The sequence below is a fragment of the Epinephelus lanceolatus genome, chromosome 8 (genome assembly GCF_041903045.1).
Source record: "Epinephelus lanceolatus isolate andai-2023 chromosome 8, ASM4190304v1, whole genome shotgun sequence".
Lineage (NCBI taxonomy): Eukaryota > Metazoa > Chordata > Actinopteri > Perciformes > Serranidae > Epinephelus > Epinephelus lanceolatus.
Window position 1 is genome coordinate 16,804,314 of NC_135741.1, and position 24,622 is coordinate 16,828,935.

At 42.5% G+C, this 24,622-nt stretch overlaps 1 protein-coding gene and 1 long non-coding RNA gene across 3 annotated transcripts; both read left to right on the plus strand.

The window, feature by feature from the left end:
* Positions 1–6,750: 6,750 nt before the first annotated feature.
* LOC144464211 (uncharacterized) lies at positions 6,751–10,887 on the plus strand. 2 transcript variants are annotated; one of them, XR_013491981.1, is made up of 3 exons: positions 6,751–8,236; positions 8,622–8,721; positions 9,297–10,887. It is a non-coding gene; the product is annotated as an uncharacterized LOC144464211 (long non-coding RNA). The 2 variants fall into 2 exon arrangements; XR_013491982.1 differs by lacking the exon at positions 6,751–8,236 and adding an exon at positions 8,239–8,324.
* Positions 10,888–17,057: 6,170 nt separating this feature from the next.
* On the plus strand, positions 17,058–24,490 carry susd3 (sushi domain containing 3). Its single transcript, XM_033627867.2, has 5 exons — positions 17,058–17,652; positions 19,362–19,556; positions 20,391–20,538; positions 22,321–22,497; positions 22,615–24,490. Exons 1-5 carry the CDS (start codon positions 17,577–17,579, stop codon positions 22,952–22,954), a joined length of 936 nt encoding a protein of 311 aa, XP_033483758.2. The 5' UTR covers positions 17,058–17,576; the 3' UTR covers positions 22,955–24,490.
* Positions 24,491–24,622: the final 132 nt, after the last annotated feature.

The following is a 24,622-nucleotide window of genomic DNA, read 5'->3' on the forward strand; positions in this document are numbered from 1 at the left end:
TGCACCGTCATTGTAGAGAGCAAAACTATAGAACAATACACTGTACTTTGGGACGCTGTGTTTTAAGATAAATGGTAACAGAAGCATGCTAACATGCTCACAAGGACAATGCTTATATGCTGATGTTTGGTAGGTATGTTTACCATGATGATAATTCTTTTAGCTGCAACCAGCAGGTCTACAGGTCGCTCTATCAGCTGGTCAGTCCATCCACAAATATTTTCCCACCCTTTGGAAGCCACAGTTTTGGCATATAACAAATAGGCGCATAACTCCTAAATAGATTCACATAACATAACTTAACTATAGAAAGAAACATACACACACACACCATTTTGCCACTTCCCCTTTCATATCTCATGAACCAGATATTGTAGGGAGACATCAAATGTGGTTGCATGTACAATGCATGTACGTGGTTTCTGCTTTTGCAAATGTAGGGGGCTCTCCAATGCTGTTTCTGTGAATTTAGCAGTACAGCCGTCCTCACAACCACAGATCACATGTACATGTAGCCACACCAGCTCAAGACCTCTACATCCTGCGTCTTCACATGTACAATCGTCTGAGATCAGCCACCCGGGCAGCTGATGCAACAAATGATTTGCACAATCAAAGAATTTCTACATGTACCATTAGGTTTCATCTTAGGCAAGCTCAACTGCGTGCTTGCCGTTCTCATCAGAGTCTTGAACCAACAGCAGTTTGTTATTGTAACTGACTTAGGCGGTTGTGAGGCCAGTTGGATGTACTGCCAAATTCAGGGAAACATCATTGGAGACAGCTTATGGTAGAGAAATGAACATTCAGTTGACAGGCAACAGCTCTGGTGGACATTCCTGCAGTCAGCAAGCCAATAGCACACTCTCTCAAAACATTTTGTTGTGTGATCAAACTGAATATTTTAGAGTGGCCTTTGAGAAGGCATCGAAAGCCGGCACTTGGGCAGTGACTTGCAGCATCAGAAACCAACGAAAAAGGTATCCTTTTACGTTGGCATGATTCGCGGCCAGTTGCTGTTATAGTTTAATGGCGCCAGGCAGCATCAGGGGTAAAGGTGGCGGGACAAGGACTAAAATTAAGGTGGCAAAAGTCCAACTGGGGTGGATGGGTCCAACAAACACTGACTTTCACCCAATACACGTGTTTTTGTTGTTGAAGGAAAATACAATTTGCAGTGTTGTCCGGAGTAGTGAGTTTATTTTGAAAGAGACTGTACGTAAACTGTAAATTTCCTGTGAAAATGGAAGTGTATCTTGAAAGAAGACAATGCATGTAACAGGCTGAGGTTGACACAGCGTCCCAGAATGTCAACAACCAACGCACCCAGGGTACCTTCCACGTTGTATGTGGACGTGACATGACGAAACATCAATATGTGACAAGGTCGGAGTGAGAAGGTGTAGCCTTTTATTGTGACCATCCCAAGGCACACCTGTGTAGTAATGATGCTGTTTAATCAGCATCTCAATATGCCACACCTGTCAGGTGGTTGGATTATCTTCGAAAAGGACAAGTGCTCACTAACAGATTTGAACAAAATTGCATTGGACAGAAATGTATCTACTGAGTGCATAAAAAAGTCTGAGATCTCTAACTTAAACCTGTGAAAAAAAGAGTGCAGATTCTTGTTCAGTATCGTAGCTGCTGAGTTTTTAGAGTTTGGACCAAAGTGTTGGACCGACCGACTTACAGACCTTGCCTTCCCTTGAGCCATACTGCTTGCATGACTGATGAAAAATTTTTCATATTTTCAGCTTAGATTCCCGGCATTACCACCTCCCTGTTTACTGTTTTTCATGCTCACTTCTTGTCTGCTGTGATTCAGTTGCTCTGGCTCAGTGCGTTTTCTTGTTGGCATGTGAGCGTGCACTTTGTCAGTATTTTGATATGGATTCAAACTGCTAAACAAGATCTATAGCAACTGTGGGAACAAAAGTCTCCGTCGACATAAAGTCAATAACACGGCGACTTTTTCTTTCAAAAAAAACATTGCGTGCTGTGTGCAGCAGTGGAGCTGTCACCATGAGAACATGAGAGCTGCACTGAAACTCCCTGTACTGTGGTGACTCATAACAAGCTTCTCAACATGGAAAGCAAAGCAGGCAGAGCACTTTATGGTCATCTCATCGCTGTTTCAATCTGATGTCAGAAGATTATGTTTCCAGAGAGGCACAGCTGCACAGTATATGTGCTGCCTGTGATCAGTTTCATAGTAAGAAATGTGCTGTTTAAAACAACACCCAGGTTTTGGTTTATGTTTATGCTGAAACTGCATGCGTGTGTTTGCATGTGCAGTATGCAGGGTGTGGAATACTTGGATACTTCACAGTTGTAAAAGTGAATTTATTTGGGCAGAGCAAAGTAAAACAAAGAAAGGATATAGATCATATTTACTGTAAGAGTTGGCTACTTAAATTATGGCTGATTTCAACTCTCAGACATGTGTGTGTGTGTATGTGTGTAAAAAAGTAGATGTGGAGAGGGAGCAGCTGCCATAAGTCCATTTTTCTACATCTTGATTTAATTCAGTTTCATCCTCCCTCCCTCTGTTTTGTCTCTGCTTTGCAGTCATCGTGCTTGTTTTTGCAGTTTTTGTGGACATAAACTTATTGATGCACATTTACAGGAAAAAGGAGAGAAGACAGCTATTGATAGGCGGCATGAACCGTAACTTCTTTATTTAGCGAGTCAACACTAAGTGTCAAAATGATGAATTGGAAGGCTGGCATCTCCGTAGGGCTGTGAGCTGTGGTGCAGAGATAGAGAGCAAACTGCTGACTGCCTCCTTCTGTCATTTTACATGCTGTACATCCAGAACAGAGCGGAGCAGGGTGGGTACTGTGTCTACTGCAGGACAGAGACCACGCTGAGATACGCTTTCATCATCTCTCCAGAGTCCTCCTCGAGAAAGCTCAAGTCTCTGTGTTGTTGTTTTTCTTCCCAGCTAATCTTTGACTTTTTTCTCTTTGAAATCATATCCACGCAGCTCTTCTTCTCTTCTCGGCAGAATTGGAGGTTTAGTGGGCTAACACACTGAGTTTGTGGCAGGAAGTTTTTCTTCTTCCTGTCTGTTATACCTCTGTTTCTTGCTTTCACTTCTTTATGTGTGATGCCAGTAACACCTGACTCTACCAAGGCTGCAGTGGAGCCGTAGCATGTCGAACCAACCTCCATCAGAGGCCTCAAGGCTTCCCGTAATGGCTGTATTCATCAAAGGTGCAGATCTCTTTGAATGAGCACAAAACGCAAGGTTGTGTGGACGGAGCAATTATTGTTATTGTACTTGTTCAGGGTTTCAGGTTGTGGCCACGATTCTGTGATGCTGGTTCTTCTCCCACAACAGCTGAGGGGAATGGTTTTAATGGGAAAGCTGTCATATGCCACTGGCGCGTAAGCCTCTTACCAGCTGTTTGTGTGTGTGTGTGTGTGTGTGTGTGTGTGTGTGTGTGTGTGTGTATGCATCTGTGTGGCCCAGAAACATTTGCATTTTGCATTCCCAAATCTCTGCATACACTACACTGCTGACCTACCTATTTGGGGAAAGTAGGAAGAACAAATTACCACCTGCCTTTAACATAGAGGACTCGTATTAATCTTCTCTTCACTATTACGCTCTTTTTTTAGCCACTCAGGCAGCATCTTCAAATTTTGATATCGATTGACCAGCCTGTCGGTGCAACCCTTTGGTCCAGAGTGACTTATCACTACAACCATTTAGGTATTGACATGAAATTTGGTGCAGACATTCTTGGTCCCTTGAGGATAATTCGTAAGACTTTTTATGTAGTGCAGACAGCAGGTTTACAACTATGACTGAATACCCATTATCCTCAGCTGCGCTAAAAGTAGCAGTTTAGCATCGTAACAGTGGCGTGTTAACATTCAGCTCAAAGCACAGCTTTAGCGCAGGGCACTGATTCCCATCCTGGGGAGGATCAGGTTCCCTTAGAGGTTTACAAGGTCAATTTTAGGGGCTGCAAGATGATTAACAAAACAGGAAAGAGGAAAAAGCTGATTTGTTTTACCTTGGACATAGTTTCACAAAGTCATCTTGACTCCAATTCCAATTACTAGCATTTTTTATATTACATTACATTTATTTAGCTTTTATCCAAAGTGACATGTCCATGGTAAAACTCCAAAAAGTGCAAAGATCATGCAGGTACATCAACTTCATTAAATATGCTGATCTACTTTAAATTCATTTAGCGACAGTAGGAGAAAGAGAAAAAGCTTTTCATTTTTGTTTTGTTTTGTTTTGTTTTGGGGAACCCTGGACCTATCAAGGTTGAAGTTAAAACTGCTGTGAAATTGACATTAACATCTTTTTACTTGATATGGCCCAGGTGGCAACCTCTAGGGATGAAAAATGTAACCAACACCTAAGTGCCAAAAACTGCAGTTCCTCTAATGGCCACTTGAGGCGGGCGCCAATAGAAAGTCAATCCCCATAGACACCCATGTTAAAATGCCCAAAAGCAGAAACAAATATGTTAACAGCCTGGTACAAAAAATGGTTTTGGTCTCTATAAGTAATTCCATTCATGACAGCTTTTAAATGTTGTTAAGGTTTGAAGTTACGCATAATTAAGGTCATGGCCGCTTTGAGTGAGAGGCTGTGAAGCATCACAACAGTCTATGAATCAGATCCACCCCTCACTCTTCTGTAGCTCCAACCTCTAGTCCAAATACTGTCGCCTCTGGCTCCAAAAATCCAAAATGACAATGGCCAAAATGCCGAACTCAAGACTTCAAAACTGGAGTCCACAAACCAAAGGGTGGCGTCCATTAATGTTGTGCAATCTAAGACAGTGGTTCCCAACTGGTCGAGCCATGAGGTCCAGATTTCTCCTTAGTCATTAGTTCAAGGTCCACACAGGAAAATATATTCAGCGTCATACTTGCGTTCGGCCATGTCGTCGAGCTAGTTTGCTGTCTCTGTTAAGTAGCTGTCCATTAGTTACTCACTCCACAGCAGCAAACGGCACTTCAAAATAAAAGCTCTGTGCTGGAATATATCTGTACTTACAAATAAAGTGTGTTTTTTACAAGGTTGTTCTCAAGTCACCTGTGGTCCATTCGGAATGGACCCGCAACCCACTAGTTGGGAACCACTGATCTAAGAAGTGGCTGCTTTGTAACATATACTGTGCAGAAATGGTTGGCTACTGTTTGTAAACAGTATCCCCAGCAATAGTGAAAGTGAAAGCCAACTCCAGCTTTGTCCAGTTGGATCTCTGTCCTTCTATAGTTGCGTTTTTTCAGTGCTGTGTCCACAACTTTTGTAGCTAGCTCTTGGGTGCACGTCTCATGGCATCTGGTTGCTACCTTCCTATTAAGTCCTGACCTCACCTCCGCAACGTGCTCACAAACTTGCCAAACGCAGCAAAATAAGATCTCTCTGTGTCATTGTCTGGGTAGGTCATCAGCTGATTCACAATCAACCAACTACACAGTGACACACCTTCTCTGTCAGCCTATCATCTTACTGCTCCTCATTTTAAATATGGTTCTCTCTCTGCCATAGTTCTTTCTTGCTGCAGTCTTGCACACCCCCCACCTCCCCATCACCACCTAGTCTTTACAGATTCATCAGCCTCATCTCAGCAGTCTGCAGCCTCAGAGCCATCAGCCACCACCACCTCCAGTGTCTGGACTCCATGGGGGGATTTATCCTGCTGCTGCTCAGATGTCCCTCGATCACAAAATATCTCCCTCTGGTGTCCAAGAGCCAAAGACTTCTGTTAAATCTTAATCAGTACAAAACATCTGGTAAGCTGTACACTCATTTTGTGCTTTAAATATTATATTTACTTCATTCTCCTGATTGAAATGAAAGATGAGGTAAGTTTAGCTGGCTGAGCCTGACAAGCTGAATCTGAGATGTCCTATACCAGCTACTGTATGGCAAATAGATAGGCCATTTCTCTGGCATCATCCTCAGGCCTAACTTCGTTTTTTTTTCTGTACTACCAGTGGTGTGGATCAAGAGCACACCTTTTCTGTTTGGGTTCCTCTTCCATTCGGACCTTTCACCGCCTTGGTTAAAAGCACGATGCACTAGAAAACCAAGGGTCAGGTTATAGTCAGAATGTGTTGCATCATGCTGTTGTTTGCCATCATATCTGCAGCAACACCCACACGCACATGCCGAAACCTTCCCTTTGCGTTCGGTAGTGAGGCAAGTAATCACTTCTGCATTCCTCCAAAGGAAGTGGTTACGACTGTTTCCTGCCATTTTCTTGTTTTGTACTCTTTATCTCTGTACATGCGATGCAGGTTTGTTTCCCCCAGTTTCACCACCTGAGTGAGGTTGATGCGAGTTTTTTTAAATCAACTTAACAAAACACTTTCTGGAAGTTAGATGCTGTACAAACTTGAATTCACACCCATTGTTGTTAGCAGGATCTAAACACACGCCACCTGAAACACAAATCCACCGGACGCCCTGGGGGAAATGTGCTACGTTTAATTACACAGTCTGGAGGTACATGATAGAGATTTACTAGATGATGATGAATTGCTGTAATAGCGACAATAAATCACCAGAAACAACATCATTCACATCTTTGTCTCACTCACAGCCTGAGTGGAGATGGAAAAAAAGTCTCATTCAGATTCACAGCCACTGGAGAGGGTTGGTCATCCTATCATTATATGCTAATTAGAAATCATTAAGCTTGATTTGATGATGATGATTTGAGGTCTATTCAAGTGAATGACCAGAATGGCCTTAGAAGCGCTGTATTATCCTAGTTCTATTAGCTCTCCCCAAATTCTGCTTGATACACCCTCCTACAAGAGAAAGCAGCGTTGTTTCATGGAACAACAGAGTATTTCTCAATTCATTCCCAAGTAAATTTAATATCTAATTAATTCCTCTGAGTTTCACACCTGTTTTTATTCTGACAGATAGATGTGTGTGAACTTGTACGCACTTGCACTAAATTAAATTATACCGCAGCCTAAATTAGCTCACCTAATGATAAAAACACCATCCGTAACTGAACACTGTCTACTCTGGGCCATTGAACAAATGATGTTGTAAAACACCAGACCTGAATATCTTATTATACAGAACATCTAGCATCTCATCAGTGAGCATGGAGTAACATGGCAGCATCTAAAGCTCACTGAAAGAAACAAGGAGACATTTTGGAATAACAGCAATCATTTCAGGATGAGTCATTTGGCAGTGGTATATAAATAAATAAAAAAAAATTGAGTGAGATGCACTCTGCTAAACAAAATCACAATGTGCACATACACAAATATAACCTAGGAAGGCACTGTTTATCTAAGATATACAAAAAAATATTTGTTGTAGAGCTGCATCCATTCACTACTGGGGCAATTACTCGCGGTATGAGGAGGATTTTAATAAAAGCTCCACTGGACCCAGGGACAATGTTGAGAAATCTGTGTAGACATGATGCACTGTTTGCTGAGGCCTTCTTCTTCAAATGTCCTCAATAATAAGGTGTACCTTTTATGTTTGTCCCTGTGAATGGAAGAAGATGAACACACGGAAAGACAGACCCAAGGTAAGAAGTGGATGAACTTTTCAGTGGAGGTACCAGACCATGGCAGCCCTGGCAGATTTCTGTTTTCTCAGTTATCAAACTCAGTGTCTTGTCTTTTCTTTTTCTGGTGTGTCGCTCCTTTCCAAAACTCCAGAAAAGTGATAGAGTTTTCTATATTTGCAGCAGCACACTACCCCTCTCACTTGAACTCAAACATTTCCATTTTTCACTATATGTCTCTTCCTGTCCCCACCTTCTGCGTTCAGGCTGACCTACCTTATCACTTTTCTTTCTCTCCTGTTTTCTCTCAGTGCATCCCTTCTCTGCTACCCTCGGGACTCTCTCATCTTTCATTTGTTGTCCTCAGCACCACCGGGCCGCCCCGCTGTTAGCTCTCTGTCAATACCTCAGCAGGAACTGTCCCTGGTTGCACCAGTCATATTAACACTGTTTGGCACACATGGATGTCCAGGCACTTAAGGAACCAGCAGGGTGGCTGTGACACAATGAAGCGGTTGCATTTCCCATATGTTTCGTGCCTTTTTTCACTTTCTCTCTCTTTGCTTCTGTCTCTTTTTTTTTCATCTGTCTCTCTTCCTCTCTGGTGACAGGGGTGGTGAAAGGATCTCGGCCTCTGGGTGGAGACCTGTTGAAGGATGTGTTTAACTGGAAGTATTGCAGCAATGTGCAGTGCAATGGAAGTTGATGAGGTGGGTATACTACTAGATGGACAGGAAGATGACTGAGGAGGAAGTGCGTACACTCTCCTATATATTTCAGTAGCCTTTTGGCTTGTAGGTGAGTATACTGTGAATGGCCAGAAAAAGAGGGTGGTATGCCCTGTATACAAATACCCTCCTATTCACCACTGGCAATGTGACATAACAGTTGACTGGTCACTCTTAGCTTTCTGTGAAGAAGGTCAAAAATTAAAGCAGAGCAAACAACTGCTGGAGGAAATGCCTTGAATATTCGTACAGACATTCATGGCTCCCAGATGACTTTTTCTCTTGCCCTCTCATTAGGGCGACATTTGTGACTTTGAGTGAAATGCCTTGATAACTGTTGGATCATTTTCTTTTTTTATCTTCATAGTGACACAGCAAAGGCTGGTGATACAGAGGGGAGGACATACAGCAAAGGACTTTGGCTGAACTTGAACTTGGACTGCTGAGATGAGGACTCAGCTTTAATGGTAAGCATTATGCCAAATGAGCTACCAGGATGCCCCATTTTGCGCTACTTAGCATATGTTAGCATGCATGCATTACTATTGGATTGCCATCATGGTAAACATACCTGCTAAACATCAGCATGTTAGCATTGTCATAGTGTGAGCATTTTAGCATTGTCATGATGTGGGTATTTTAGCACTGTCATTGTGAACGGGAGCGTATCTATGTTTCCCGGGTTCTATGTTCCCCACTTAACCCTGCAAAAAAAGTTCTATGTTCCCCACTTACACAAACCAGCCAATGCTCAACCAAGCGGGAAACATAGAACTCTTTTTGGTTGAGCAGGGAACATAGAATCCAGGAAACACAGAACCTTTTTGGGTGGTAAGCGGGGAACATAGAACCCGGGAAACATAGAACCCGGGAAACATAGGGATGACCCCTTGTGAACATGTTAATATTTTTGTTGTTAACATTTTGGCATTGTCATTGGGAGTATGTTTTTTTTTTTTTAATTTAATTTAATTTTTAATTACTTTATTAATCCCCCTGAGGGGAAATTCAATTTTTTCACTCCGTTGTCATTAACACACAGGTCCGAAATACACACACATGCACAAACAGGACCTATACATGCCCAAAGTGGAGAGATGTCAGAGTGAGGGTCAGGCGCCCCGAGCAGTTAGGGCATTCAGTGCCTGGCTGAGGGGCACCCTGGCAGTGCCCAGGAGGTGAACCGGCACCTCTCCAGCCACCAGTCCACGCTCTGCATTTGGTCCGGACGGGGACTTGAACCGGTGACCCTCCGGTTCCCAACCCAAGTCCGTATGGGCTGAGCTACTGCCGCCCCCAAATGTGAGTATGTTAGCATCATTGTGAGCATGTTAGCTTTGTCCTTGTGAACATGTTAGCATTTTTGTTGTGTGCATTTTGGCATTTTCATTGTGAGTCTATAAGCATGTTAGAATTGTCTTTGTTAGCAAGTTAGCATTGTTATTATGAGCATGTTAGCATTGTCTTTGTGAGCATATGAACATTAGCATCATTGTGAGCATAGTCAGCATTGTTAGCGTGGTCAATGTGAGTATTCTGGCCTTTTCCTTGTGACCATGTTAGCATTGTCACTGTGAGCATGTTAGATTTGTCATTGTGAACATTTAAGCATTGTTATTGTGAGAAAGTTAGCATTGTTATTGTGAGAAAGTTAGCATTGTTGTTGTTATGAGCATTTTGAAAGTGGGGAACTGCCCACTGGTTCAACAGCCCATTGGTTCGACATCCCATTGTTCCGACCATATTAAACCCATTGTTCCGAAGTCCGTTCCGAAATCATCATGATGCCCTGTGGTTAAGGTCTGGTTAGGTTTAGGCACAAAAACCACTTGGTTAGGGTCAGGAAAAGATCATGGTGTGGGTTAAAATGAAAAAGAAAGTGACAAACACATAAGCCGTGAGCCTGTTCCGCCTCATGCCGGTCGCGGCGCACCATACGCCTGCCGCGAGCCGTTCAGCACCGCGGACAGTCGGACTAATGGGATGTCGAACCAATGGGCTGTCAAACCAATGACATGGACCCTGAAAGTGTCATTGTGAACATATGAGCATGTTAGCATCATTGAGAGCACGCTAGCATAGTCATTGTGGGCATGTTAAATTTAATAAGTTAATTGAGTGAATTGAGTGTTAGCATTGTCCCTGTGAGCATGTTGGATTTGTCATTGTAATTATGTGTTAGCATTGTCATAGTGTGAGCAGTCTAGCATTGTTATCATGAGCATGTTAATGTCAATGTGAGCATTTTGGCATCAGTGTGACCATGTTAGCATTGTCATTTTGAGTGAATTAGCTTTTATCTCAAAGCATGCTTTTTAGCATCAAGTTCTGTTTTGTTTTTGAATCATTAACATAATTTTCAGTCATGATGACTAAACCAAAATGAAGTGAGAACTGGAAGTTACATAGAATTAAAATGAATGGAACTGAAACTGCAGCATAGTAACCCTGACTGACACGTACACATGCACACAGAAACTCATTTGCACACATACAGTAACACCACGTGGTCATAAATCCTTTCACATCCCATCAGCAAAGTCAAACAGGGTCAATAATGGCATTGTTTCATATGCTGTTTTGTGTGCAATATTTTTACAAGATCAGCAGCCGGAGTGAATGAACATCAATTTATGCCTGCTTAGGATGAAGAGGAAACAAAGAGAAACATAGTTGCAGACAGAAACTCATGACATTGTACCTGCAAAAATTGATATTCCCATCAACTTCAGCCTCAACTGCACTTTATGTGCTGATTAGCAATTAGCTACAGTTAGCATGCTGTGCTATTGCAGCCTAAGTTGGGCCTCACAGAGCTGTGCCAAAAGCCAAATTCAGTTTAACCAGTTTCTCAAAAGGCTTTATCTTTTAGTCCCTCTGATATTTAATGCTTCAATTATGTTAGGGTGACCATATTTTGATTTCCAAAAAAGAGGACACTCGGCCGGCCACGACATAGCCTACTTAAATGATACTTGTAGTTTACTCAAAGATGCCTTATAATTTTAATATATTTAAAATTTATATGTATGGATAGAAAATTCAGTTATATTACAAAATAATATCTCTCAAAGACAGAAATTCAGATAGGCCCCAATAGGGGACACATACACACACTAGAGTGTGGCGATCTGAGCCCGATGGTACCCGACGGGTCGGGCCGGGTTTGGTCAAAAATGTAGGCTAGCTATAAATTGTATTCGGGCTCGGGTTGGATTCGGTCAGCTTTCAGTAAAAATGTAGTGTAAAAATAAATAAAATCCTATTGTCTGTCCTGTTTATTGTTTGGGCACTGTTATTTACGTGACAACACCTGAACATAACACACACAGACACACACTGGCTGTTTGTTTCTACCTCTCCCCTCTCTGGAAGTCTCAGACCTCCAGCCGCCCGCCTCCGCCTTGATTAAACGCTGAAAATAAAATAAAAGAGGGAGACAGGTTTTTCCTATTTTATCTTATTTTGTTATATTTCTCCCTCTTCTCTCGCTAGAAGCCTCGGACCTCCCGCCTCCCGCTCCCGTTTCAAACACAGAGGCCTCCCTCTCCGCAGCTGAGCACTCACGGCGCACGCCCGGCCTGTTAAATAGCCTGTAACCACTGTGTGACACAAACTCAGTGCTTTGGTCATTAAATAATGTCGGGCTCGGACAGAAATATGCGGCCCGTGCCGCACTCTAACACACACACACACACAAACACACGGAAAACCGGACATTATCATCAGTTTATAAAAAAAACCCCGGACGCCCCGGATGGGACGTGAAAAGTGGACATGTCCGGGCAAAAGAGGACGTTTGGTCAGCCTAAATTATGTACTTGTGTCGTGAAATCCAGTCACCAGCAGGAAAGTAAGTTCTGTATCATATAAGCCTATGGGTTGTTTTTCAATCTGCCTTACTAAACAAATCCCTGACCGAAAAAATAATGAATAACTGGCTCAATTTCTCCTCCCAGCACCGCCACAGTAATACAATCCCTCATTTTCTGTGGTGTCTGAGAAACGCTGTTCCTCTGTAACCCATGCCTTGCAAGCTGTGCACGTCTGAAGTAGCACTGTGGCAAAGAAATGCTTGATCAACTCAATTTCCTCCCAAAGTCTCATTCTTTTTACCTGCCACCCGTTTCCCATCTCCTCTCTCTTCTATTTTGCACTCTCTCCTAGGGAGTATGGAGGTGCAGATTTATGGAGCAACGCGGTCGCTGGTGGCCACAATCCAGCCTGAGAAAGTGATTTGTTCAGAGATTACAGACACAGGAGACAGAGAAAGGAGCGTTAATGATGTTATGGACAGATCACCAGGTGTGTTTGTGCGTGAGAGAGAATGTGGGTGTCATTTTGGAGGTAGTCTCTGCTTAACAAGGGTTTTCAGCCGTATGCAGTTCTCAGCAGTAGCCTACAGAGACGGTCCATCCTTAATGAGACTCTGGCATCCACATTAAATGGTGTCTGGGAAGTATTTTATTCGTAAGCACTCAACTTTTTTTTTTTTAAAGAAAACTTGTGTTTTAGTTGAAAATAGAGCTTGTTTTGCAAGTTTATGATGACTCATACTTATAGCTAGTGACCCACTCCACAAAGCTCTTCACTCCCTCTGTAGAAGGAACCTTTGAATAAAATAATTGCCTTGTGCAGTGCAGTGTCGTCAAGCAATTAACATCGACGTGTCGCCGGATGTTTGTTTTATCACTTTTGGAACTAACCAAGGACACTTTGGAGAGGGCACCTTCACTCTCCTCCACCCAGACCTCCAGCCATATGTGGCCTGGTTCGAGCAGCAGTGTGAGATGGTGCCCCTCCTGCTCTACTTAATTACCTGTGTGATGGAGTGGTTCCCCACCCAGCAGAGCCACTGAGTCACACTGTGTCAGGGGCAGTGCGGACAAGCGGAGCTGACCAGCCTCACCTTTTCTCTGTCTCTCCTGTCAGATTAGGTTAATAATAAAAACAGCAACAGCCCGAGAGCATCTTCTTTCTGCTCGAGTGAATGTTTTATCGTCTATTCTTTTTCCCCTCTTACTGTTTTCCAGTCACTTGGTATGCAAAATACTCTATCAGTTTTATCCCCTAATAATAAGGTAAAAGAGGCATCATTGACTGTCCCAGGCTTCATTAGCAAGCCTCCTGGTTGTCTCTTGGACTGCTCAGACAACAGAGCACACAAGCCTGGGTAGAGAATAAAGTAGAAGGCACTGAGAGTCCAAACTGTACCCGCTGAGACTATGCCAGAACACATTAACTGTTGCTGTAGCAACCGTCTCCAAATCAGAAGAGAAAACTCGAACACTTTAAGCAGACTAATTTCTCAAAATGTCCTCATCCACCATGTCTCTTTCTCTGTCTTCTTTCTCCTTTCAAGGCGTTGTGAAATATTCTGGAACACTGAATTCCTGGAATTAAAAGTGGTAACTGTGGAGACTCAGCAGCTGATTTAACTTTAAGTTTATTTATGGGGACAGTTCATCAAAAAATAAAAAATACATATTATTTCATATTACCTGTAGTGCTGTTTATCAGTCTAGATTGTTTTGGTGTGAGCTGCTGAGTGTTGGAGATATCAGCCGTAGAGATGTCTGCATTCTCTCCAATATAATGGAACTAGATGGCACTCAGCTTGTGGTGCTCAAAATGCCAAAAAAAATAAATTTTCTACCAAAATACACCCGCCAACCACATCACCATGCAGAGGAAAGCATGCATTTAATCATGGACTAAAGGTTCGTTCTCGTGATAGCACAAGCAAACATTCTTGGCTGAGCGATAGCTAGCTCAGTGGTGATAGGTGAGCTAGCAGTAGATACATGCTTCCTTCTGAAGCTGATTGGCGGGTGTAGTACTGTAGAAAGAAAATAGTCCGTATATGAAACTGCTCACAACAAGGTCTGTGGATTATCTTGAGTGACTGAGTCATGATTTCTGGAAAGAGACATTGCAGCCTGGTCTCACTCCCAACTTGCCAAATACTGATGCTTGGTCAGTAGCCATTGGCAGCAGAAACTGACGGACCCTTAGTAGCAGTATGATACACACAGGGTGGCGGCAGTTTCTGACGCTGCAGGCAACTACCACAGTGTAAAGAGCAACAATGTCCACGTGGGGCAGGTGGTAGAGGAGGTGGACTTCCAACCCAGAGACCGCTGTTCGTTTCCTGTGTGAAACCAAAAGTCAATCGAGTTCTTTTAATAACATGTTGTGCTAGTATGTAGCATATATGTACACCAGTGATCTATGTCACATGACGTTACATGACATCAGTAGCAACTACTTATTTTAAACCAAACCATAATGTTTTTTCCAAACCAAACCACGTGCATTTCTTGCCTAAACCTGAGGAATGAAACCTAAAAATGCAGACTTTTACCTACATTGTAAGTTTATTTTGCATTTAATGAACAGAAACTGTACATTTCCTGTGAAAACATAAGTTAATTAATTTATTCATTTCAGTGATTTTCCGTAACCACTTATCCTGTTAGCGGTCTTGGGGGCGCTGGAGCCTATCCCAGCTGACACAGGGCGAGAGGCAGGGTACACCCTGGATAGGTCACCAGACTATCACAGGGCTGACACATAGAGACAGACAACTATTCACACTCACATTCACACCTACGGACAGTTTAGAGTCACCAATTAACCTGCATGTCTTTGGACTGTGGGAGGAAGCTGGAGTACCTGGAGAAAACCCACGCTGACACGAGGAGAACATGCAAACTCCACACAGAAGGCCTCCCACACCCTGGGATTAGAACCCACCACCCTGGATTCGAATCGGGAATCTTGCTGTGAGGTAACAATGCAAACCACTGCACCACTGTGCCAAAACAGAAGTGTATTTTCAAAAGACACAATGCATGTAAAATTGACATGTTGTCCCTGAATGTCCAAAACTGATGGAGCAGAGGTACCTAGAGTGATAAATTTTGACAAATAGAGCCACTGACTAAACATAGGTATTTGACAAGTTGACTGATGAGAACATGTTGGACATCGCTGTTGAATTTTTAAGATGTATTTTTGGTGCTTTGAGCACCACAAGCTGAGTACCATCTAGTTCTATTATATTTAAGAGAAGGCAGATTCCTCTACGGCTGATATCTCAAACACTTGGCAACTCACACTAAAATAATCTAGACTGATAAATAGTGCTGCAGGTAAAAGGAGAAATACATATTTTTAATTTGTGGGGCACTGTCCCTTTAAGGGATTTGGATTGCTTTCAACACCATCCAGGAGCAGTGGGAGCTGAACTCAAGCCTGTCCTCTAGAGATGCACAAATTTAGAAATTTTAGGAAACATGCTTCATGCCAACAGACTGATGAAGAGTTCAGTGGAAACAATTAACATTTGTCCAGGCAACCATAACACATACCTGTGCTTCCTCACTCAATAAGTCTTCTCAAGATAAATGTATCCTAAAGAACAGTGTGTTACTCCAAAACATGAAGGGCACAATAAGCAGCACATTTCACATTTACATAGACCTTAAGTCTCAAGTATGAGCACTTTTAATCAGCTATGCTAATATATTCATGAATGATGAGGCAACTGCTGTCTGAACAGAGGCTCCCAGTGTGTCTGAGGTGGTGTGTGGGGGTTTGCTCAGGTGAACAGGGCTGCGCCTGTGGAGACACTTATCACCCACAGCAGAAACAGTCTCATGCATGCCCAGAATTCTCAATGACATCAGGCCGGCCGACGTGCAGTGTGAACAAGAGAAAAGTGCTGCTTTCAGACGAGAATGCCAAGTGGAAACAGGAACCTTCATGTTATGTGTGTGTGTGTGTTTGTGTGTGTGTGTTTGTGTGTGTGTGTGTGTGTGTGTGTGTGTGTGTGTGTGTGTGTGTGTGTGTTGATTCATACAGAAAACTGATTAGGTTGTTTTTAATTTCATTTCTTTCACTTAGCAACCACCCATGGTTACTTATTCTAAGAAACCCGTGAGTCAGACAGAGCATATCTTCCAGGTCACCAGTTATCACCTCCACCACAAGTCTAACCGAACTGTGACACAGTGAGACACAGACAGAGAAGTGAAAAAAAAACAGTCTGACTTAACATTTAAAAGTGTGGCTACTTGCACGTAAACAGACATTTTGGCGTTGAACAGTCAAATGTATTTTTGGGTGGGTATTTTGGGAGGGACAGAGAGCATGTGTATTTGTCATCCACCCTGATCCCCAATAAAAACAAGACAGGAGAAAAGAACTTCCACTTTGACAAAATTAGAGACATTTACACCATAAAACGATGCAGAAAAATCACAAATTGTGTATAAAAATCCACCTTAAAGCAAACAATTAAGTGTTTAATGCTCAAAATTTTCTGGTGGACAACCCCCAAACCCTCCATTTCATAAGTGTCCCCTCCAATTTGAAAATGAAACCCACACTCTTGTCTCACACCTTTTATAAAACCCTTATATTACATTATCATTCTGTATTCGGCACCTCTAGTGTTGCAACTTGCCAGCAGTATCTAAACCAACATCCTGTCTCTACTTTGAAGCTGGTGGTGAGCATCAGTTTATAAATACCAACCCCTCAGTGGTGATGCTCTGTAGATACACTGTCCCAGAAGTAAGTTTGAACATAATTAAGTAACATGATTTGGAAGTCTCTCCTTTAAGCCTTAACTGTGTGTGCAAACAGTATCTACAATGTACACTATCTCTTAATGGCCTCATTTTCCTTAAAAGTGTGTGTGTGTGTGTGTGTGTGTGTGTGTGTGTGTGTGTGTGTGTGTGTGTTTTAAATCACATGTTCAACCCCAAAGCGCCACATCCTGATTTGAAACAGAGCAGCGGTGCGACATCCTGCCCACATACAGAGTGCAGGTGCGGTGGTTTCATTGCTGCTGCTGCTGCTGCTGCTGCTGCTGCTACGCGTCACTGTCCTGCTCACAAAGCGCAGCTCTGATATCCAACTTGACCTGACCCGGTGTAATCCCCCAAAGTCATTTTTGCTTTGCTCGACAAGGACTCGAGGCCGATCACTTCATCTCCGTCCGTCCTCTCGCAGCGCTCATCCGCTCGCGCGACAGCAGCAGCCGCCACAGCCACAGCGCGCTGTCCAAAAAACCGGAGCATTGGGATACGTTAATGTTGCGGTGAGGAAAGCATTGTGGGAGGACTCTGTGCATGACAAGCTGCTCACTGGAAGATAGAGAGGCGAATAAAATCGCGAGGAGAAGCTCACGCACGACTCCAGCTCCACGGAATCCCGACTTGTTTACCCTGTACCGGGCACAGAGGAGCACCGTTGCGCAGTCTTTACGCACAACCAAAGAGGGGACTTGGGGGGGCGTTTGTCTGTCACCACCATGTCAGCCGCAACAGCTTCAATAGCAGATGTGTCCAGGACTGATTTTACTAACCAAGATGACTGGAATAAGTCAGGTAAGGCATGAAATAGCGAACACTACATGGTGTCTAATTCATCCTCGAGTTGAGCGTGTAGGATGTGTGTGGGACGGATTTTTGTTTTAGGCACTTTGCACAAAGTCCAGTTCTATTATTAACACAAAGGGCTATATTTTAGGATTTTATTTGAGAAGGTGATTTACAAGTTGAGTGTCTTTTTCAAACACAATTGACAAATGACAAATAATACAGATTTAATGTGTTGATGCTGCTGTGTTCCCTTTTGTGCAGTATTCCTTCAGGGAAGTTGCTGTGATAGTTTTAGGATTAAGTAAAGGTAAAATGATGCATTTGCAGACTTACATCTTTTATCAATGGGTGTGTGATCATTTCTGAGCAATATAAATCCCAGTAATAAATACACATGATATCATACATAAGGATTGTTGAGGAAAACTAAATTCACTTAACACCTTTCTCTCAGATCTCATAATTCATTTGTATTTATTTTTAAATACAGCAGAAAGAGGAAGTGAAAAGGGGAGTTGTCACTGGTGGCTTTAACATCAGAAACTCCTCTCTCCAATGCACAGCTGAGCATCACACAGCGTCACACACACATACACATACACACACACACACACGTTACATAAAAGTGATGCTCTCCATTTATCGAAGCAATGAAGTGCGTCCTTGTGTTACATAAACTTGAATATGGTGAGCTTATGCTAATAGCCTTCAGGGGAGTATTTATCCCAGTTGAGTCTGACCCAGTCTGTCATTGTGGAATCTGATCTGATGTGTGATGCTTTTAAACAAGAACATGTGCACACGCTTATCTGTCTTTCGGTCTGTCTGTTTGTCAATGAAACCTTGAACTTTTCATGTGATGTGATGCCCCTTGTGGTGATAAAAGTGCACCACGTTTCTCCCCTCTCACATTCTTGAATATTTTCCTTTATTTAATAGTTACAAAGAGGAACTGTTTCAAAATCTATCCTATGTCACCAGAGTTTCCCTCAGTAAACAGGCTTGTTATGACTGGCCTGGGCCCTGATCACATTATCCTTTCCCAGTCCTGTTGGAAAACACCGAACTGATGTCATTCTGTTTATTTGCATTCCAACAGCTTGTGTCATGATGAAGTGATACACTTATGTTGTAGGTTTCTCAGTGCCAGACTGCTGGCGTACTGAGCCGACACATTGGGAGACCTCCCCTCTTGTAATATGCTGAGCACTGTGCTGTATGATAACCGGTTGTTTAGCATGGCTCCAGATGGCCCGTGTCTTTCCACCAGCCTCGCAGGCCTTTTGTTTAATGATTTATCACATTTCCTGCTTCGATACCGTTAGAATTCGATGCAGAGCGGCACCAGGCTGATACAGGGGGGGGCCAGTGTTTTGTCATGCTGCGTTGTGCAGCCCTACAGGGGTTCAGCACTGATAACTGTGGAATGATTGTCCCATCCCACTTTGAATCTCATCTGCAGTGCTCCATTCTTCTTTGTTGTTCACCCCTGAATTGTTGTTGTGCTACATTTGAATTCAAAGTTGTCTGATCATCGCCGCAAAAAACAGATTTCTTTTGAAGAAACATGAATTAAACATGTATTCAAACTTTGGCTGAACTTTTGATGATTTATGCACATCTTAAAATCTGCAACATAATTCAATCACAGACACTGTTTTTGGACGCACACACTCAGTTTCGTCGCTAACAGACTCTTTGGGTCTTTGTTTTAGCTCAGAACCAGGCTCAGTGCACACCTGTGCCCCTGCCAGCACTGGGCACCCAGAGGATCATCCAGGGCAACGGCACAACTGTTGGGACAGTCATTTCCCTGCAGTGCCCAGCCAAACACAAACTGGTTGGACGTGAGCTGATCTGCGTCATGGACACCAACAGCACCCATTGGGTGGGGGAGACCTACTGTAAACGTAAGTAGACGCCTTAATGTGGCAGTTAATATAGAAATAATGTCAGTCATTATTGGAGTTGCCTGCTTCTAGCCAGGTGCATGTTACTTTATTATTCATAGACTTTATAACCGAAATGTGTGTGTATGTGTGTGTGCGGGTAAAATGTTCCAAATGCTTTTACTGGCAGAATTGCAGCAGCTGCAAAACTTCCCCTGAACTGTCAGTCTGCTCATTATTCTGAAGAGATGGGATCTATATTAAACATTATGTGATAGGCATTGTGGCTGTGGGCACCGTTACATGAAGACACTTAGGTATGATTTGGCTTTGCAATAATTAATTCTCCTAAATTATGTGAGGACACATTGGAGAGAAAATAATTTCTTGCTTGGGGAAAAAAGCTCATTAAAGGAGAATATTAATGCTAATGGAGGCAGGGAGGAATAATTTCAAGCAGGTGCACAGTTAGCTGCTCTTTTGATGAGCGAGTGGAAAAAGTGAGAGCGGGATCTTAATTATGTTTCAGGATCAATCATCATGGGAGAGGAGAAGGTGTCTGATGTGAGAGTGAAAGAAATTAAAATTGGAATGTATGTTTTATTGTCCCTTTCGTGATGAGCTGGCACGTAAAATGATTTTATTTCCGCCGGTCTCCTCAGGTTAACTGATAATTAAAGACTTGTGATGTCGCGGTCTATGTGCCAGTGATTTGTGTGGTACCTGAGTCTGATAAGGAATTGTCATACGTGGATTTTGCAGCATGATGAATGGATTTGTCTAATATGTTGAGTGCATGACATGGGGAAAAAAAGACATTAAATCCACCAACAGTCTTCTCCTCTCTCACTCCAGCTCTGTCTCCTATTGAGGACTATGGTTTCCGTGTGGCGGTGCTGGCGTCCATTGTAAGCTCGGCCATAATCTTCTTCATGTCTGTGGCCTTCATCACCTGCTGTTTGCTTGACTGTATCAAAGAGGACAAAAGGAAAAGGCATGAAAGGTGACTTAGAATTGCCAATACCACAGTGTAAAAGTACTCTATTATAAGTGCTAGTCCTTCATTTAAAATCATTAAAAGGTGCCCTGTGGAGAAACAAAACCCATGTTTACAGCCACTCTTACTCACCAAAATAACAAATGAGTTGAGAGCATTTCATTTCTCATAAAGAAATCGTGGTGTTTCCTGAAATGAAGCAACCCAAATGTCAGAATAAATGCTGGTATTGTACGTTTCTGCGTGCCACGAATATGTTACATTTGTATGTTATTATGTAGCAGATTGAAACTTAAAGTTTTAACACTGCTTGAGTTAACGAGTGGTTAGGTCTAGGCACAAAAAACACTTGGATATGGCAAAGAAAACATCAGGTTCAGGCTTTAAATACAACCACAAACGCCACTGGAAATGCTTTAAAGTCTTGCTAATGTTTGTTGGTCTCGAACAGTGGTGTTCACCATCCGCCATCCCCTCCACCTCCAGATGACAAAGTGGTCTCATATACATGTAATCAGAACTATGTCACTGTAGAAATCTTGATATGATATGTATGAAACGTACAAATGTAACATAACTGTGGTTTATAGAAATGTACAATGCCAACATTTTCTTCTAGCAACTGAGCTGAAGGAAAGACTGCATTTCCCATGAGCACCAGCACCTCATGTTATATAGATCTTGATCTGGCTAGCATGTACGTTTGTTTAGGACGCAGGGTCAAGAAAAACAAAGCTTATTTGTAGCAATGTTTTTCTTGATTGAACAAATGTATTTCACAAATAACATACCCGTCTAGAAAAAAGGTGCCAGTTCAAGATTAGTTTTGAATCCTTTCAAGTTGAGCAATTCTCTCCATCTGTTGAATGAACAACGAACTGAGATTGACTCATGTTTTCCCCCGCGCTCTTTTAGCTTCTTTTGGTTCTTCAGTCAATTCTTTTATTCTTCTCTTTGCTGTTTGCCCCAGTATTGGCCATAACCACAAAATGTGATGTCACAAACAAAATTCTCTGAAGAAAAATCTCCTTCTACTTCCTGCTAACTGGCTAACATACTTCTGACAGCAAAACTTTGCTGAGAAAATGTAAACATAGGCTCTTGCTGAGTGCCGAAAATAATTTCGTCTGATTTAGCAAGGAATTGGATCCGGAGACAGGCACTAAGAATAACTATAAATAAATAGCCAATCTTCTTCTTCTGGTCTTGTTTGGCATTAGGATTAAACTGAAACTGTTTCATAGCCACTTAAAAACTTCTTATAGCCGCTTTAAGTGTATGAAAGCCAGCATTGTTTACATCCATGTTTACTGGCTTGTTGTTTTCTTCTTCCCTGCCTTTGCTGGCACATTGCTGCATATCATGGGGTGTTTCCACCACCTGTGGATCAGTGGAATAGTGTGAAACAATTGCCAGGACCATTTACCGCATCACCTGCTCGCCTGCATGTGCAGCCTCGTGCATTAGACAAACAAATGCAGATGCACCCATAGAAAAACAGCACAAGTATTTGCTGATAATTCTTAAAAGTACAAAGTATTATCAGCAAAATATACTGAAAGTTTACAAAATCTGTAAAGTACCTAATAATTAAAGCTGTCAAATATGTGTAGTGTCATAAAAACTACAAGATTCCCCTCTGAAAAAGAGAATAAGAACAAGTATTTCAAAATTGTATATACTTGAGTAAATGTACTTTGTTACTTTTTATCACTTGGAGTTACCAGTCAGTCCTGATGCATTTACAAGCTCCTGCTGAAATACTGACAAATGGATTTTCTTGAACAGGGAGTCTGAAATGTGGCAGTGGGAGGAGCAGGTCCAACATCAGGAGGACAACAGGTCTCGCTACGGCCATAAAGGCAGGAACAACAACAACAACAACAACAACAACAGCCAGGACAAGGTGCTCTCACTGTGGGACACTGGTAACCCAGCTGTGTGTGACAGCATGCGAGCCTGCAGGTAAGCTGTGGGCTGTTTAAAAGACGGTCAAAGGCGGGCAGGGTGGGGAATCAAAATGTCCCTGAAGACACCAGCAGTAAAGTTAACAAAACAACTTCCTGTCTTTTCCCTCCACAGATGTCATCAGCAGTATGCTTATGGTCCTGCCTGCACATATGGCCCCACTCCCCCACTCTCCACTCTCCCTGGCTACGACTACAGTCAGCCTCTCTTACCCCGAAACCCAGATTCTGCACAGCTCCCCGGTACACCTGAAAACCTCGGACCTCCTCAGTCACACTGTCAAACTGCAAGCCCAGGCCTGGTCCAGCTCTCAGCGGCGGGGCTTGGTGTGGCGAGGCAGTACGGAAGACAGCAGAGCAATTTCTGTGGAGCGAAGCCATCGACCGCAGACGAGTCCAACACGAGGAATATAAACGCTGCCAAAGAATTTTCCATTCGGATTATATCAGTGTGAGGACACATTACACAGGAGGTGAATGCCATCAGTCAAGAACTTGTTTACTGACAAAATATGTTGGTGTGTGCGACGAGGACTATGAGAAGTAGTAACTGAACATTCCTGATCTTGTTGAAATTATAATGCAGTTCTGCACAGTATGAAGGATCTGTAGGCATACTGATGAGACAGACTTATGTGCCTTCTGTAAACTGCAATGGCATACTGCCCTCTGTCTGAAAAGGGGAGCTATTGCACTTTCAGCACACCAGCCTTGACAGATGACACTCCCTGTATGTAGAACTCGGGACTTTCATGCCCTCGATTGAGCTTTTCAGAAATATTGTTTTGTAAGAATTAAAGGTACAGTAGGTGACTTATAGGAAAATAACTTTTTGTCATATTTTCTGAAACTGTCATGTCCCGACAGTCGTACATGAGACAGACAATCTGTGGAAACATCAGTCCTTCTAATGGCATTTGCAAGAGTCCACCACCCTGAACCAAAACAACCAATCAGAGCCAGGAGGAGTCTCTGGCACTCCCTGTTCACCCCCCCCCCCCCCCCCCCCCCCCCCTCTCCTGCACATACTCCTTCAAACTCCTCAGTGCACAGCTTCACTTTTAGATTCGGTTTTTAAATCCTTTGGGCTCCTGCAGCTCTCTCCAGCTTGAAAAAGTCCACAGATGTTTACTGTGAAACATCTGTTTTATCTCCGACTCGATTTAAGTCCGAATCCCACACTTCTTCTTTTTACTTTTTACTGCAGCTGCCCTTAAAGAGTACATACTGTTCCATGCAGTATGCACACAGCTGGGACATACTACTCTTTCATAAGCTAACATTACACCCTGAACACCCTCTTTCTCATAGATCTGTTACCATGGTGATTAAACAGAACGCCGTTCACTGAGCTTGCCAGAGATGGAGGTCAAGCCGGGGTGCTCTGCTGCTGTTACTTTGCGATGTATGTAGTTCTAACTTTTAAGATATAACTGCATACATTGTAGATTCTCACATATTATAATCACAACAGTAAAATTGCGCATTTCTCTGTTGTAATTTTCATAGTTATGTCCTTTTGTTGTTGGTAAATTAATCTCTAGGATTATTTTGTTCACTTAAACAATTAATAGTAATATATAATAATATAATTACTATTCGACTGGTCATCAGTTATGCGCTGTCTTTTGTCATTGTGGCTTCTGACAGCTGTCAATTGCAACATGTGACCGGTTGTAGTATGATGTCCTGGTATTTTTGGCAAAGGGAACATATTTTATTTTACAAATTATTATTTAAAAGTTTTTTGTTTTCGTTTTTTTTGTTTTACAAAAATTTTTTTAAAAGTTATTCTCTATAAAAGTCACCTACTGTAGCTTTAAGCTGTTTATTGGGACATAGTTCACAACACATTGTAGGCAGCTGAGGCAGGTGTCTGAGACTCATATTAGGGCTGGAAAGTCCACATTGTTAGATGATGGAAAGCACCAGCCAGTATGTAAATATCAGTTTTTAAAGAATGTAAATAAATTAAAGACTTCCACTGATAAGGAGTGAGACTGTGTATTGCAATGGAACAAGTGCAGCTGTGTACATTTCTCCAAGGACCAATGCAAATGTTTACAAGCCAACATGATAAGGCAGCAGCAGTGTGTGATGATGTAGCTTACACACAGAGAAAC

Bases quoted from the DNA above. Each gene is read 5' to 3' on its own strand.
- susd3 (XM_033627867.2), top strand. From the start codon at position 17,577: ATGTCAGCCGCAACAGCTTCAATAGCAGATGTGTCCAGGACTGATTTT. The intron at 19,557-20,390 runs GTAAGTAGACGC...CTCTCACTCCAG, and splicing joins GGGGGAGACCTACTGTAAAC to CTCTGTCTCCTATTGAGGAC. The intron at 22,498-22,614 runs GTAAGCTGTGGG...TTCCCTCCACAG, and splicing joins GACAGCATGCGAGCCTGCAG to ATGTCATCAGCAGTATGCTT.